The sequence below is a fragment of the Schistocerca piceifrons genome, chromosome 2 (genome assembly GCF_021461385.2).
Source record: "Schistocerca piceifrons isolate TAMUIC-IGC-003096 chromosome 2, iqSchPice1.1, whole genome shotgun sequence".
Lineage (NCBI taxonomy): Eukaryota > Metazoa > Arthropoda > Insecta > Orthoptera > Acrididae > Schistocerca > Schistocerca piceifrons.
The window spans coordinates 268,412,709-268,430,353 of record NC_060139.1 but is presented as its reverse complement, the minus strand read 5'-3'; the positions used below and the strand labels follow the sequence as shown (position 1 = coordinate 268,430,353).

Below are 17,645 nucleotides of genomic sequence, written 5' to 3'. Positions count from 1 at the left end.
ATACTAACGAAACATTCGACCTCACTGTTGAAAAAGGAGGTCCATTGTCAGAAGCAATTGTTTGTGTTAAGCCTTTGAGAGAAAAAACAGAAGCTAGCACCTTTTTAGTGCTGGCGGTTAGATTCATTGGGATAACAAAAGTTTATTTGCTGAATGCATTGACAGTAATGGTTCAACTTGTTTGCCAAAAGGGGCCAGAAAAGTTTACATGGAGGTGTTGCCATGGGGTATCAGAATGTGCCCAGGAGAAAAATTTCTGGCTTGGGGGCAGCCTGATTGTCTGTGCAAGCACGACATTGTGGTGTCACTCATTCTATTTGCTCATCTACACCAAGCTACATAAAATGTTAGCATTCCAGTTGTTTAGAGTGAATTGTTCTCGGTGACATCTATGTAGAAGACTTAACACCTGCTGTTGCAACAAGGTGGTGATTAACACTCTCGTCTGTTTCTTAGGCACGTTTTTTTAGACATGTGAAGCAGAATCACATCATTCAGAACGGATAAACTGTTGTGGTACATAAAGTATCTTTGCACTAAGGAATTAAGAATACACTTCTGAATGCACTGCCTACCTTTGTGAATGTAACATTTTACCAGTCATAGTGATTAGTCATGCTCTGTGGCTTGTGCGATCTGATGTAAATCATAGGAAAAGAATCAAGTGCTTGCAAATCAGAAGAATCAGTATGTAAACAAGAAGCTTCTGATGTGTCAAATGCTGCATCTGTGCTGACAGCTAAATGAGACAACATGTTGGCGTTTGTGTGTTGTGCCGTTGGGCTGTATTGAATTTCATACAGGTAATTTGACAGTAATAGCAACCAGTTTTGAAGCCTTTGTGCCACGTGATCAGGAACTTGTTTCACCAGATGAAACAGTGCAATCAAAGGCTTATGGTCCATGACCAGGAAAAAATTTCTGCTGTACAGGTAATAATGAAACTTAGTGACACCATATATTATAACCAGAGACTCCTTCTCCAGCTGACTATAATTAATCTGACCACTATTCAAAATTTTGGAAGCAAATGGCATGGGACATTCTGTTTTGCCAATTTTGTGGGATAAAATTGCACCGATGCCATGGGACAAGGCAAGCACAAGTGGTTTGAGCGGATCATAATGCATAAGGCAAGGTTCATGAAACCAATGCCTTTTTCAGTCTTTGAAAAATTTGGTCGCAGTCTTTTGCCCAATGTGGCAAGACTTATTCATCTGCGGTTGTTCAGGGGTGCGGCAATTTGTGCCACATTAGGAATGAAATTTATGTAGGTAAGTCAATTTTCCAAGAACGGCTTGCGGTTCACTTAAATTCTTAGGAGATGGCAATTTCTGAATTGCTCACAAATGTTTCATTGAAGGATGAGCACTATTGGCATTGATGGTATGTCCTAAAGATTCAGTTATTGTGTTGAAAAAAGAATATTTCTGCAAGTTACATTTGAGACCTGTCTCAGTTAAAACTTGAAAAAGACAGCCCAAATTTTTAAGGTGCTGTTCCGAAGTTTATCCAAAGATAATTATGTCATCAAGATAATTAAAACAAGAAGGCATCTTGGACATTCCTTGTTCGAGGAATGTTTGAAACAACACAGGTGCAGAAGCACCTCCGAAAGGTGGGTTGATATTAAACAAGCCCACGAGTACTCACTTCAAAAATTCTCTTTGTCTCTTCGTCCAATGGTAATTGAAGCTAGATTTCTGAAAGATCAATTTTTCCGAAGAACTGACCTCCCGCTAGGCAATCCATAAAGTCCTCTGTAAGTGGGAGTGGGTAGGAATCAATGGGCATCTATGAATTTACAATGGGTTTGAAATCTGTACAGGGATGAATCAAAAATGGTTCAAATGGCCCTGAGCACTATGGGACTTAACTGCTGAGGTCATCAGTCCCCTAGAACTTAGAACTACTTAAACCTAACTAGCCTAAGGGCATCACACACATCCATGCCCGAGGCAGGATTCGAACCTGCGACTATAGCGGTCAAGCGGTTCCAGACTGTAGCGCCTAGAACCGCTCGGCCACTCCGGCCGGCAAGGATGAATCTTCCCATTTGGCTTCCAATTGACGACTAAGGATGATGCCCACTGACGTGATGAAATACGATTCCAGTCTGACTTCCTGTAGCCACGTCATCGCATAATGCATGCAGCACAGTGCATGCACAGCAAAATTTGGACTGCACATTAGCTTTCAGCATAATGTGAGCATGAAGATCTTTTTTACATCTTAGAGCACCATGAGAAACTTATTGACACTTGTCACAGTGTTGTTGAATTGCAGCATGGGAAACTTTTGTGTCAGTGGCATGCACATTGTCCAGTATGTCTAATCCGAAGGCATCAAATGCATGCATGCAGAAAATATTTGGGCTCACTCATGAGGAAGCTAGAGTGAAAGGGACTTCCTCAGTCATGTTTTTGTATTTTACAGTTAAGCGGCATGTTCCAAGCACTGAAATGCTGTCTCCCTTATAGGTGGTGAGATGCAGACTTGATTTGTGCAAAGATGGTTGGCCAATTTTTCATCCGTATCTAGGTTAAGCAAAGTGACAGAAGCTCCGGTATCTAGTTGAAAAGGCGCTGATTAGCTGCAAATTTGCAACAGCTTGCAATGTGTACTCTGAATACAATTGTCCATTCTGCGTTGTGAAAGATCGTTCTTTGTTTCCACCTGTGCACTAGAGCACTGTCGTGAATTTCGAGATTGGGAGATCCTGTTTGAAGTGGTTGGGTATTCACATCAAATACATGTGTGCATAATTTCTGCATCTTCGCTTGTCTGATTTTTGAGCAGGAGGAGGTGCAGAATCTGAATGTGAAATTGACATTGCATTCCATCCATTCCTGCTTTCCTTTGTTCCCATATGAAACAGAGGAGGGATTTCTAGTCTTTTCCATGCAGACTGGTTTTGTATGTCCCATGCAGTGACAAAATTTGTATTCAGCGTGTCTGAAGGCGCAGTTCTTCCAATCAAGTGTGACAGCATTTCACATGACTTCGCTTTGTGCAGAGCTGGGACAATGTAATTAGTTTTGCTCCAGTGTGGCAAATGGTGTATGTAGTGTGTCCAGACAAAATCTTTTTCAGCTGAGTCTTGAATTTTTTGTGCATCGTTAAGGACTTCACTGAAGGTAAGGTTGCAGTGCTTTAGAATTTGGGCCCTCGATCTCTGATCTGATAGATTCTGAACAATAGTATCACAAAGCATTTCATCCTAAGTTGTGCCACAGACACAATTGAATTTACAGTCTTTAGTCATGCCCTGCAATTCTGCATGCCATTGCGTATAAGACTCGAAGAAAAATTTATACCATGGAGCAGCAGTGTGTATTTGACTCTCAAAAAGTTTGTCTAACTTGCAGTTATGACCTAATAGGGCTGGGGCTCACTGAGGATAGACAGTTTCATTAGGAGGCAGTAGGCATGCACTCCTACACATGATAAAAAAATGCACAACGTGATTCACCTGTGATTTCATGGGCATCAAAATGCCGATGCAGCTTGGTTATGTGTTCTTTCCACATTTCCTTCATCTCATTGATCTGTTAGAAGAATGGAGGTGGCAGCTTAATTCCTTCTTTAACTTCTGGCACCTTTTGTTGTTGTGCTGCTTGCACTTGTACGAGGCAAGAAACTGCTGACAGCAGGTCTGTTATTTGTTCACTCTGAAACTGAACAAGAGACATTAGATGCTGCTCAGCACTTAGATGTTACTCTCCCTTGTTTTCCATGAATCCTGATATATGTCATCTCAATTATTTCAACTTATGTATTTCAACTTAATATATGCACAAGCACAAAAAATAATTCAATAGAAATAAAAAAATTGTCTTGCCCTGGTGTCCCAAGCTCTTTGTTCCACATTCTTTTGCTCATCACTAGTATGTTATGTCTTCTTTGCATGCTGTGTGGTTCTTTAGTGGGTGCAGGAGTGAGGAACAAATGCATTCATGGATAGAGAATTCAGATATTAATTTATTCTACAGCTGATATCAAATAGTAAAAATAATAAATAAATTTGTTGTTGTAGATTGCCAAGTCATTTGCTAACAGTAGATTTTAATATTGAAACATATACAGATACAAAAGATATGTAAAATGTCTATTCAGAAGATGTCAAGCCCTAGCCGCTATGAAAGTCTGTAAATCTTATTTAACTGGCAAACACACAAAATGGGGGTCAGTGCATGAATGTTCAAACTTAAGTACACCTGCCTCTGGAGCTGCAGAGAGGGGATGCTCGCATCTCATTTGCAGCAGTGTAATTGCTCGTGGCAGTACCCTCATTCTGCGGTGGTGGTTGTAGAAAATGCAGCAGCCTTATTGGCACCACACATATTTGAAAGTCGGCCTACTGGATAATGGCTGATATCACACAGTGGAGGTCACAAGTGACCCATGGTATAGGCAGACCCACTGGCGTAGTTGCTTACCTCTGGGCAGCAGTAGGCAGGTTGGGCCTTTGCTTACTCAGAGTTTGACAACTGCAGATCTCACTTAGTATATTGTGCTGTTTGTTGTGATAGTGCTTACCATTAGCCATCTGCACCATCCGCATGCCAAGTTCTGCTCACAATCATCCCTACTTGGATTTAGACTGTGCTTCCCATAGATTAACTCACATGATGAGTTTTTTCCCTCCCTGGATTCTGTTGCTGTGCTATTATCAAGCCACTGTTGGCCTGTGAAGTATCCGTGCCAACCATGTAGTGAAGCAATTGCTAAATACAGCATAGCTGATATATAACGTGGCTGCTTTCACATGTGGCCCTGTCTTGTACTGGGTAGGAAATGACAGTGAATTCTTGGACCACATCAGCAATATCCGGGACAACATCAAGTTCTGATGGAGATAGATAGACAGATTGTGCCGTGCCATTCTATGATGTCCTCATCTGCTGTAGAGCAAATGGGTGTCTCAGCCTCAGTGTTTACCAGAAAATCCACCCTCAAGGACTGGTATCGCCGGCCGAAGTGGCCGTGCGGTTAAAGGCGCTGCAGTCTGGAATCGCAAGACCGCTACGGTCGCAGGTTCGAATCCTGCCTCGGGCATGGATGTTTGTGATGTCCTTAGGATAGTTAGGTTTAACTAGTTCTAAGTTCTAGGGGACTAATGACCTCAGCAGTTGAGTCCCATAGTGCTCAGAGCCAGCCAAGGACTGGTATCCACATCTATATCGGCATGACTACTCTGCAAGTCACATTTAACTGCCTAGCCGAGGGTTCATCGAACCACCTTCACAGTAACTCTCTGTTATTCAGCTCTCAAACAGCATGCAGAAAAAATGTACACCTATGTCTTTCTTTGTGAGCTCTGATGTCCCTTATTTTATTTTGATGATTGTTTCTCCCTATGTAAGTCTGTATCAACAAAATATTTTTGCATTCAGAGGATAAAGTTCCTGATTGAAATTTCGTGAAAAGATCCCGCCACAATGGGAAATGCCTTCATTTTAGTGATTTCCACCTCTTATCCTGTATCACGGCCTGACACTCTCTCCCCTATTTCTCTATAATACAAAATGTGCTGCCCTTCTTTGAACTTTCCGGTGTACTCTATTAATCCTATATGGTAAGGATCCCACACCACACAGTGATACTCCAAAAGAGGATGGACAAGGATAGTGTAGGCAGTCTCTTTAGTGTGTTTCTTGCATCTTCTAAGTGCACTGCCAATAACATGCAGTCTTTGGTTCATCTTTCCAATGACGTTTGTTTTTGTGTGTTCTTTCCAATTTAATTTTTTGTAATCATAATTCTTAGGTATTTAGTTGAATTTACAGTCTTTAGATTTGATTGATTTATTGTGTAACTGAAGTTTTAACAGATTCCTTTTAGCACTCATGTGGATTTCAAATGACTTAAGATGGCTGCTCAGATTGTCTCCTAAATCATATGCACAGATAAGGAACAACAGAGGGCCTATAACACTACCTTGGGGAATGCCAGAGACAACTTCTGTTGCACTCAATGACTTTGTCAGTTACTACAAACTGTGACCTCTCTGACAGGAAATCATGAATCCAGTCGCATAACTGAGACAGTATTCTATAATCATGCAATTTGATTTCAAAATTGCTTGTAAGGTTCAGTGTCAAAAGCCTTCTGGAAATCTAGAAGTATGGAATCAATTTGAAATAGGATTGTCAATACTACTCAACACTTCGTGTGAGTAAAGAGCTAGTTGTGTTTCACAAGAATGATGTTGATTGAATCATTGTTGACTATGTGTCAGTATACCATTTTCTTCAAGGTAATTCATGATGTCAGAACACAATATTATGTTCCAAAATCTTGCTGCATATCAATTTTAATGATAGGGGCCTGTAATTTAGTGGATTATTCCTATTGCTTTCTTGACTTTTTGTGTGACTTGTGCAACTTTCCAGTTTTTGGGTACGGGTCTGCTGTTGAGTGAGTGGTTATATATGATTGTAAAGCATGGAGCTATCGCATCAGCATATTCTGATAGGAACTTAGTTGGTATACAGTCTGGACAGGAAGACGTGCTTTTGTTAAGTGATTTAAGTTGATTCACTGCTCTGAGGATATCTACATCTAAATCACTCATGTTGACAGTTGTTCTTGATTTGAACTCTGAAAAATTTATTTCGTCTTCTTTGGTGAAGGAATATTGGCACACTAACACCTATCACCACCTGTTGCAGGAACATTCTATTCTGAGGATCTTGGTACATTGAGAGGAAGCTGTCTCAGATGCAGGAAACCTGCTGAAAGAACTGAGCTTGTTACAGAAAGTGTTCAAGGAAAGCAGCTACAACAACCACCAAATTTCACAAGCCTCTTTCTGAGAACACGGAAATAAGGTCTCTGGGGAGGAGTCAGAGAAGCTTGTGTTTTTGCCATTCTGTGATCCAGTAATAGGGAAGATAGTCTCCTAAAGAGGCATAGAATCAATTTCGTCTTCAGGACTCCAGCAAAAAATTGACAGATCATAAGGGTTGTGAAAATTGATGTAGGCCTCAAAACATCAGGTATATTTGAAATATCTCTTGGGTTTGGACAGTTTTATCTTGAACAGACTGTGAATATTGTTAAACAGAGCTGTGTAGAACACAACAGATGTTTTTGGCTCTGGTACCCTTAGAAATTGACAGTAGCAGAGCATTGCTCTATAAAATGGACATCGTATTGCATTTGAGGAAACATCTGGTATGAAATGGACTGTCATGGACATGAGATAGCGTAATAAAAGAAGTGATTGAGGTAAAAATTTGTAACAACATCCTTAATAAAAATGGCGACCTTTAGCTAAGCATGTCTTAGGATACAGCTAGTGGAAGGTTGAAGCAGTTGCATAATGAAAACATTACCTTATATGGCAGTGGAACAAGCACCAGTGATGTCAGAGACGGCAGCATGGCTATATAAGGATGGTAGCTGCAACCAAACAACAGTCACCCCTTGACAGTGGCCAAGGAGTGCTTTTCTTAAACCTCATGGATTTTAAACCACTTGACTTGCCTGGAAGCTTGAGAGGATTTTATCAAGTCTACTGGTGTCAGGAGGAGGAGATGGCACAGGAGATCTGTTTACGGATGAGCTGGGTGGGATGTTTTATTTAGTTGACGTATGGCTTACAGAATTATATTTTAAAAGTACATACAATTAAGTTGATTTAAGATAAGATAAAATTATATGAATCGTTATAAGCAGATACATCTATATTATGTGTGTATAGTCAGACAATGAAAACTCCAGGGTAGAACATCAGCAATGTTGAAAAAGATAGATTGCTACTTACTGTGAAGATGAAGATGACACATTAAGTTGCAGACAGGCGCAGTTAAAAGACACATACACATAAGCTTTTGGCCACAGCCTTCACCAGAAAAAGAGAAACACACACTGTTCATTCACACAAGCAAGCACACCTCATGCAAACATGACCACGAACCCTCGCAGCTTGGGCCAAAATGCAACTGTCATGCTTGATGGAAGCAACAGTTTGGAGGGGGCAGGGAAGGTGAAGGGATAGCAGTGTACAGGTGGTGGGAAAGTGGTGCACTGTTTGACGGAGTGTGCAGGGACTACAATCCCAACCGACATGGCATCTGGAGGTTGTGGGCCAGGGAGGTGGGGAAAACAGAGTAAAAAAAGGAGAGGAGTGGAGAAAGATAGGTGAGTGCATTGGCAGAGGGCCACAAAGAAAGAGGGTGGGAGATGAGACTGGAGAGAACGTGATACGACAGAGGGGATGGTAACTTTTTGGTGGAGGTGGCAGTGTGTTTCCATAGGCTGAGGCCGGGTAACTGTGGGAGCAGAGAACATGTTGTAAGGATGACTCCCGTCAGTGCAGTTCCAAAAAGCTGGTGGTGGAGAGGAGGATCCAGATGGCTTGGGTAGTGAAGCAGCTAATGAAATCAAGCATGTTATGTTCAACTGCACGTTGTGCCATAGGTGGTCTACCTTGTTCTTGGCCACAGTTTGGTAGTGTCCGTTCATTCTGGTGAACTGCTGGTTGGTGGTCATACCACTTGGTATATATTGGCATATAAAAACCTGTCATATATTGACATATTCGTGTGACTACCAACCAGCTGTCCACCAGGATGAATGGACATCACCAAACTGTGACCAAGAGCAAAGTAGATCACCCTGTGGCACAACACGCAGCTGAACATAACATGCTTGATTTCAATGGCTGCTTCACTACTCAAGCCATCTGGATTGTCCCCTCCATCAACAGCTTTTCTGGACTGTGCATTCTCCATTTCCGTAGTTATCTGGCCTCAACCTCCAGTAATATACTGTCATCATGCCCACGACCAAACAGTTTCCACCCTCTCTGTCCCATCACCTCCTTCACATTCTCGTTTCCCATCATATTTGTTTGTTGTCCTGCCAGTTGCCAGTGCACCCAGCCATCTTTCCCCACTCATATCCTCGTTTGCTCCATTTTCCTCACCTCCCTGCCCCACATGCTCCTGACGCTGCACCTGTTAGTGTTCTTGTCCCTCTGCACTCTGCCAGTCAGTGTTTATGTCTCCCCCAAACCATACACTGCTATCCCTTCCCCTTGCCTGCCCCCTAGATACTGTTTTTCCATCCCACATGGTAGTTGCATTCTGGCCCTAGGTGCTAGAGTTGGCAGTCCTTTGTGTGAGGTGTGCTTGCTTGTGTGAATGGATGAATGGCTTCATGGGTGGTGAGGCTGTAAGGAAGAGACTGTTTGAAATGGAATGGAAGACAGCTTTTCTATCTAGATTATCCATAAACAGATCTCATGTGCCATCTCCTACTCTGACACCAGTAACCTTTTAACCAACCACCAACCAGCACTCCTCTGATCACCCAGTATCACCCTGACCTTGGAAAACTCAACCACATCCACCATCGTGGTTTTGTGACTACCTCTTGTCATGCCATGAGATGAGAAATATCCTACCAAACATCCTACCTAAAGTAGTGTTCCACCACCCACCTAACGTACAAAATATCCTTGCCCACCAACATTACAATTTTGCTCTCAATCCTGGACCATGTGGGTCATTCCCTTATTGCCCCCTAAGCTCCAAGACTTTTTCCATACACCAACCCACCGCCTCCTTCTGGAGTCCAGTCACAGACATTTGATAGCAAATAAATGGCATGTCCATGTGTGAAAACAGCCATGTTCCATATGAGGGGATATCTAGAAAGTACTGGAACTATTTTTTAAAATCTATATATTTTCAAATTGTACAAAACAATCTCATCCTCTTCATAATACTCTCCATTACAACTAATACATTTGTTCCACTGATGCTTCCACTGTTTGAAACATTATGTGTAGTCATTATTAAAAATGGCTGACAACCTCTCCCTCATTTTTTCTTGACTACTTCAAGTTGTCAAATCAATGTCCTTTCATGCCCCTTTTCATGGAAATAAGAAAAAGTCGCAAGGAGCCAGGTCAGGCATGTAAGGACTGTGGGGGCAACAGATCCATGCCATTTTTAGACAAAAACTGTCTTAACATGATGGCTGTGTGCGCAGGTGCATTGTTGTGGTGGAAGACCCAGTCTCCCGTCTGCTACAAATTGGGCTCCAAGATAACCCACTAATCTCTAACTGTTGATCAGTTGTCTGTCGATGGTCTGTGAGCACAAGCCCTCGAATTTTTTTAATATTTTCATCGACTCGGGCAGTTGATGGATGTCCAGAATGAGGTTTGTCATCAATCGACATGTCACCTTTTTTTTAAATCAAGCAAATCACTCCTACACCTGAGTTTTTCCCATAGCATCATCTTGGTAACCTGTTTTAACATTAAAACAGTTTCAATAGCATTTTTACCAAGTAGGAAACAAAATTTCACAACTGCACATTGTTCACTTAAATTTGCCATCATAAAAACCGAAACAAGAACTAAACATTGAATTGACAGCAAAAATAGTCACTACAGATGAACAGAACAAGCCACGTCGAAAACAGCGGCAGCACTGAACTGGCAGTGAGTTGTACTGTACACACCTACTGGCAGAAATATATACTACACAAGCTCCACCCATGGCAATGTTATTCCTCTCTTTTTTTTCCCTCGTATCAGCTATGCTGCAATTACTGTGCTGCATTCTGTGTGGGCATGACAAGTACCCCACTGTCTACTTACATGAGAGGCTATTGCCAAGCTTTGACAAACCGCAAACTGGACCACCCAGTTGCCAAAAATGCTGCACACAACAACCGAAATGACTTCAACAGTTGCTTCACCACACAGGTCATTTGGATACTTCTTTCCAGCACAGGTTTCTCTGAACTACACAGGTGAGAATTTTCTCCAACATATCTTGCAGTTTTGCATTCCCCTTGGCATAAATCTCTGTTAACCTGTTTCCCATTGCCTCGCCTTATCTTCCGCCTTGTCTCTTGTGTTCTGTCCACACCATTCCTTGCCTATCTGGATTGTGTATGGCTTCTCCCATCACTCTCCCCTCCCTCCCCCTGGCAGGGGGCCATTCTCTCTCTCTCTCTCTCTCTCTCTCACACACACACACACACACACACACACACACACACACACACACACACACCCTACCCCTCCCCCTTCCTGTTCCCCCTTTCTGTCTCCCTCTTCATCTTTATCTCCACCTTCTTCTCCCCCCCCCCCCCCCCCCAAACCCGCTCACTTTTCTTTTTGAACTCCTTTCATCTTGTGCAGCCACTGAGACATCTGTCAAATTGCATACTTTTACTAGAGAGAGAGAGCAAGAGCGCAAAAGATAGCATGTGTTTTCTCTTATGTGTTTCTTTGCTCAACACATCAGTCCATTGTAGGTGAGTGGTTATATTTCCCTAATTTTAGTAATATTAATTTTGTAGTTCCTTGTGTATGCTTTATAATTGTTTTCCCAAGTTTGCAATCATTCTTTCCCAAAATGTGTCATATTTGGGGGGGGGGGGGGGGGGGGGTGCAGCCTGTCTTCTATGAATTTTCAATAATAGTAACATTGGATATTATGGAATAAACGCATAATTTAATACCACTGTGATGGAACTTCTGTTTACATTATCTTAAAGTTACAAGTTCTCATTTAAAAAAAAAAAAAAAAAAAAAATAATATTTGCTTCTGCCATTTTCCCCAACATTTGAGGCTTTAATGAAACAAATTGGTTACAAATGTATCATTCAAAGTATTTTCCATCGCTGGCCACTACTTTCTCCCATTTTTCAGGCAGTGTACGAATCCCACGTCTAAAAAATTATTCATCTTTTGAAGTGATCCACGAATCAATCCAATTTGCAACTTCTTTATGAGATTGGAAGTGTGGGTCAGCCAGGCCATGCGCCATTGATCTAAACATGGGATAGTCAGAGGGAGCAATGTCTGGAGAATATGGCGGGTGGGGTAGGACTTCCCATTTTAATGTTTCCAAGTACATTTTGACCTCTTATGCAATGTGGGGTCGAGTGTTGTCGTGCTGCAAAATTAATTTATCATGCCTCTCACTGTATTGCGACTGTTTGTGTTTTAATGCTCTGCTCAAACGCATTAATTGCATTTGATAACGAGCACCTGTAGTTGTTTCACTTGGTTTTAACACCTCATAGTACACAACGCCGAGCTGGTCCCACCAAATGCATCTTGGAGCCGTGAATATTCGGTTTGGCCGTCGACATGGAAGCATGGCAGAGATAACCCCATGATTCTGTGCATTTAGGGTTATCGTAATGAACCAATCTTTTGTCCCCGGTCACTATGCGGTGCAGAAATGCCTTCTCTTTTTGCCTTTGAAGCAACTGTTCACAAACACACAAATGCTGTTCAATGTCTCTTGGTTTCAGCTCACACGGGACCTAAGTTCCTTCTTTCTGAATCATGCCCATAGCCTTGAGACGTTTTGAAATGGCTTGCTGTGTCACTCCCACCAATTGTGCCAATTCTTCTTGAGTTTGACGCGAGTCTTCACTCAGCAATGTCTCCAATTTTGCATCTTCAAAATTATTCTCTCTTCCACCACTATGCCAGTCTAAGACATTAAAATCACCGTTCTTGAAGCATTGAAACCACTCATGACATGTTCTTTCACTAATAGCGTCCTTACCATACGTACTTGAGAACATTCAATGAGACTCAGCCGCTGTTTTCTCGATATTGAAACAAAACAGTAGCACCTCCCACAAATGAGGAGAATTAGGCTCATAAACTGCCATTTTCAATCAAGAACAACTTTGTTATGCATACACAAATCGACTTATGTTTGAATGAGGTTATGTTGACCGAGGTCCAAGCTAACTGCGCGACGTCTACGAGCTGTTTCTTTCGACCGCTACTTACTACTATTGTGTCGCAACCTATCGGCAAACGGTGGAAGCAAAGTAGGACACCTTTTTAAATAAAATGTTCTGCAAAATAAAAGTGGTAGTCCAAGTAGAGATCATGCAAAATAGTGTTACACTTGTGTAGAAAGACCTTCTCATTTTGAACACAGGGCATTTCCACCCCATTGTTCTGAAGGGATGCTGCCTCAGTTGACTGTCACCTACTGATCTGCATACTTGGAGCATTCTGTAGATGCAGGAAAGGTTTTTCATAATGCAATGCCATTATATTTTTGTCAGAAGAGGTAGATGAAGGCTCAGAAATATTGTTACAAATGTGAGATGGTTGCAGGAACCATTGTTCCAATCACTTATATAGAGACAAAGGAGGGGTAAGACATTGCTACAAGAATTTCCCAAGGCTTCACCACTTAAAGAAGACATTGAGGATTGAGAAGTAAATTGTACTTTCAGGTAATATTACTGACTAGGTTATCATGGGATTGACTTAATTCCACGCACCACATGTTCTTTATTTGATGCTGTCAGTGCCATAGTAAGTGATGTTGTCTGCTATGCTACTTTTTATCCCTTTTTTGTTTTATAAGGTGTGCTTTTGGCAGCTCGTAGGGTATCACATTTTACTTTGATTGGTCCTTCGTTTAGGCAGCTATTCCTTTTTTGGTGCTCTGTTGAGAAACTCTTGACTTTGAAAGCCTATACTGTTCATACTGACATAACCTGTTAATACAGTCATATGCAGGCTCGCTGTAGCTTACAAGTTATGTGAGACATATATTTGTGCGTAGGCTGCAGCTGTTGAGCTGCACCTCCCTGCCAGACACTCTGTCGCTGGCATTGTGTCCTCCCTTACCACACACTCTGCCAGTAGACATATACAAACTAAAGGTGGCAATAAATCTTACTAATCAGAAGCAGTCAGAACCAGAGGTTGTGTCCAGAGAGAGAGAGAGAGAGAGAGAGAGAGAGAGAAAGTACTTACACTAGAATAAGTTGCACTGTAGGTGAAAAGCTAACGCAAGTGTGTCTGTATACCAGCCATCAATCATCAGAAGGCTAGTGCTTAACAATTCCTCATTTTTGTTATTTGTAGGTTACTAAGTAAACTATAAAATAATCACATTTTTTATATATGAACATTTTTTCCCACTCTGTACAAACAATTGTCTGATTTATGCTTAACTCCCCTGTTAATCGAATTACAATTTTTTTTCTTTGCAGCAGGCAGTTAATACCCATTATCAGTATAGTTGCTTCTAAATAAATGCATTTATGCTTGAAAGGTATGCAGGTGTGATCCATGAAAGTGAAACTGCTCTGAATTGGCACTAGCACAGTGTCAAAAGTGTTTGCTGAAAGAGTTATCAGCAAAGAGCTTATTTCTGTATAAATAATAAAATTAATTCTTCTAGCAAAGCATCACTTTTTTGCAGGTTGATGGGAGTGTAGGAGGTCACGAAGAACACATCCTTGTTATGGTGGAACTAAGCAGTAATTGTGAGCAGACAACACAGCAGCTGTCATTTGGGGCACCTCGCTACCACATACAGAATGCTATGGGCAAGGTTCCACTCCACAATTGTGCAGAAAATAACCAACAGACTTCTGTGATGTACGACGTGAATATGCAACACATTTCAAGCAATGGGAAAACATTTGCCTCTCCATTTACTGCAAACAGTCAAAGTGTCTGTCCAGCCAAAACCAATATGTTCAACTGTTCTGACGGACGCCCGAGCCTAACGCAGGTTCAGGTGCTCACTTTCTCGTCGGGCAAAGATGGTGTTTCAGCTGCTGGGCCAGCACACCTGTATGCCACTCAGCCAATGACGTCTGTCTCAAAAAGTGAAGGTCTTGTGGACTTAGTGCAGACAGAAAGGACACTGTTCAAAGATGTGTCCAGTGCACAGAGAGATGATCAACCGACCAAAGTGGATTTGTCGAGTGACAGAATTGCTTCTGTATCTTCTGATACTTTGCATCCCCAGTCTGTACATAGTGCATCTACCTGTGATACTGCCCCATGTTCATCTTTAGTGAGTGCTATCCCAGAAACTGGCAATGCAACATCAATAGTACCAGATAGCATTAGCACACAAATGATGTCCAGTATTCCTTCCGAACTACCCATTGAAATACCTACCTCATCAGAAGCTGTGTCTGCTATGAACTGTGATGAGAGTCAAGAAGTGCCCAACATTGAAGCCTCTGTGTTAGCTGCCAGTTCATCTGTTAATATGACAGATGAACTGGGAGACGATCTCAGCACAAACACATCCGATGACCTTTGCCTTGCTGTCGGTGTATCAGACTCAGTTTCTGGAAATACACCAGGGGTCATGCCTGCTGACATATCTGTAAGCTTGCCTACACAGATTTCTGGCTCTCAGTGTCCTACCATTTCCAGTGTTACAAATAACTGCCCTTCAAGTGTTTCCATTGACTTGGAAGCTGAAACACATAGTAGTACCTGTCAACTTCCCAGAAACAATTCTCCAGAGGTTTCTGGTATTGCATCTACGCTCGTATCACGTACAGTACATGCTGACACTCAGTGTGATATTTTGGCAGAATTATCAGGGGAGAAACAAGACATTTCCAGTGGTGTGTGCACTGTCGCGTCAGAGTCAGAAACTGTAACCTCAACACACTTAATGCCCAGTAGTATTACTGCTCTACCTGTGTCTATGGATCAACCTGAAGACACAGCTGCTGCCTCGGGTACTGTGTCTCCTTTAAACCATGGCAGTGCTACAACTCTGCCTACATCTATCACGGACACATTTCCAGTTACAGAAAGTGCACTGCTTACAGAAATCTTGTTGCTTCCGAGACCCCAACAAGAAACTACTGTAGAACCTCTGCAGGCACGTTCCAGTGTGCCTCAAAGCGAGGCAGTAAGTCCATGTCCAGCAGCCAGTGATTCACTTCCTGCCCTACAGTCTGCCACCCCAGCGCAGCCAGTGTGCTCTGTACAGACCTCCACAGTTGCAAATAGTGCCTGCAGAACTAATTTCTCCACCATAAGCCTTGTTGCACCAAGTAGTATTCCTGCTCCCTTACCTCCACCTTCGGCACCTGTTTCTGTACATAATACCTCATCAGTTGCTGCCTCATCTATAGCCGATCCACATACTGTTTTCATTGCAACAGCTGCTGTCCCAGTTACGAGGTCTCCCACAACATCTGCCGTAGGTTCTACAAAATTTCAGAATGGTGCTACTGAGATATTTTTTATTGAAGAAGAGGATCAGACCTTAGCTACAGCAATGGCACTCACACCCGTAATTGAGTAAGTACCTAATTCACAATTATTCAGTATCAATTAAGAAAAATAGCTATTAAAATGTTTACTGCAATTTTTTTTTTATTCAATTGGGTTAAAGTTTACAAAACATTGTCCACACACACTGCTTGTGCGTGGTATAGAGCAAAAACCAAGTTCCTGTGTCAGCGTAATTAAGGACTGTTATAAACAAAGATACTGAAAAGCATAATAACCTGGGATTAAGAAAGAAAGTCTTCATTGCTGCAAAATGTACTGTAAGAATAATATGTGCTACACATCTACAATATCTTATAGTCATCTGCTTAAGGAGTTAGGCACTTCGACTACTGTTTCACAGTATATTTATTCCTCATGAAATTTGTTGTAAATAATCCAATGCAGCTTAAAAGGAACAGTGGCATACGTAATTACAATACCAGGAGAAAAAATGACATTCGTGACACCACAATAAGTTTGTCTTGGGTGCAAGAAGCATTGTATAATTCTGGAACCAAAATTTTTGACAACTTACCTAGTGATATAAAATGTCTGACAGAAAGCAAAGTAAAATTTGAAAACAAACCGAAAACATTTCTCCTTGACAGCTCTTGTTCCATAGAAGAATTTCTGTCATATTAATGTGTAAAATGTGGTGGGTAGGAGTTACTTAACTCACATATGTATATTATGACTCATTCCACATCATTAAGATTTATCATGTAAAGATCAATGGGACATGAAACTAATTAGCATTCTCTAAGATACACTACATCTCCTCCGTGTTCTGACAATTGCTCACATGATTTTACTGTCTATGTATGGAAATATGAGAGGCATGACCTGTCACTGATGAAAGAACAGTGTCAGAGATCAATTTCTAGATAGATGTCTTGTAATGCAGTTCTTTATAATTGTAAGTTGACTACCAGATATCACATGGTTGTTAATGTTACTGAAAGTCATTTTACATTTTGCAACAATTGCCTTAAGCTGCCAGTTCTATTTCCTTAGGTACCACCTTTTTTAGGTTTGATTTAACTGATTTTGATAGAACTTAAGTCTGTAAAAGAAACTTTTCAACTTGTTATCATTTTTATTCCTTTATTCCTGTTGTAGGTACAAAGAGACTGACAGTGAAGACAATGAAAATGCCTCATCACGTGGTGGGAAGTTTCGTTGTGAAATGTGTGAAAGGACGTTCAAACGACGAGCGAAGTTGAATGAACACATGGCTGTGCACAGGCAAGAGCGGCCATATGAGTGTGATCAGTGTGAAAAGAAATTTTTCCAGCGTTGGGATCTTACTCTGCACAAACGCTTGCACACTGGCCTGTTCCAGTGTGAGTTCTGCAACAAGACATTTCCTGTGAGTTGTAAGGCAGACTAATTTTTCATCTTTATTAAAACTAATAAACTTAATCAAAGAATTGAAATTCCGATTAGGAGCTTATTAAACGAAGTAGAGGAAATTTAGCAGTAATACTGCAATACTGCAAAATTAATAAACTTTTTATTTACTATCGACCCAGTTATTGGACGCTGCTAGTGAACTAAATATCTCAATTTGAACTTAGAATTAAAGAT

At 41.4% G+C, this 17,645-nt stretch overlaps 1 protein-coding gene across 3 annotated transcripts in view; it reads left to right on the top strand.

The window, feature by feature from the left end:
- The window catches only part of LOC124777509 (protein sister of odd and bowel-like), a 110,848-nt gene that overhangs the window by 40,636 nt on the left and 52,567 nt on the right, over positions 1-17,645 (top strand). For 2 of the 3 annotated variants that reach the window (XM_047252954.1, XM_047252956.1), the window contains exons 4-5: positions 14,227-16,085; positions 17,175-17,427. In XM_047252954.1, coding sequence (XP_047108910.1) covers positions 14,227-16,085; positions 17,175-17,427 — 2,112 coding nt within the window. The remainder of the gene's footprint in view (positions 1-14,226; positions 16,086-17,174; positions 17,428-17,645) is intronic. The other variant, XM_047252955.1, reaches the window with a different exon arrangement.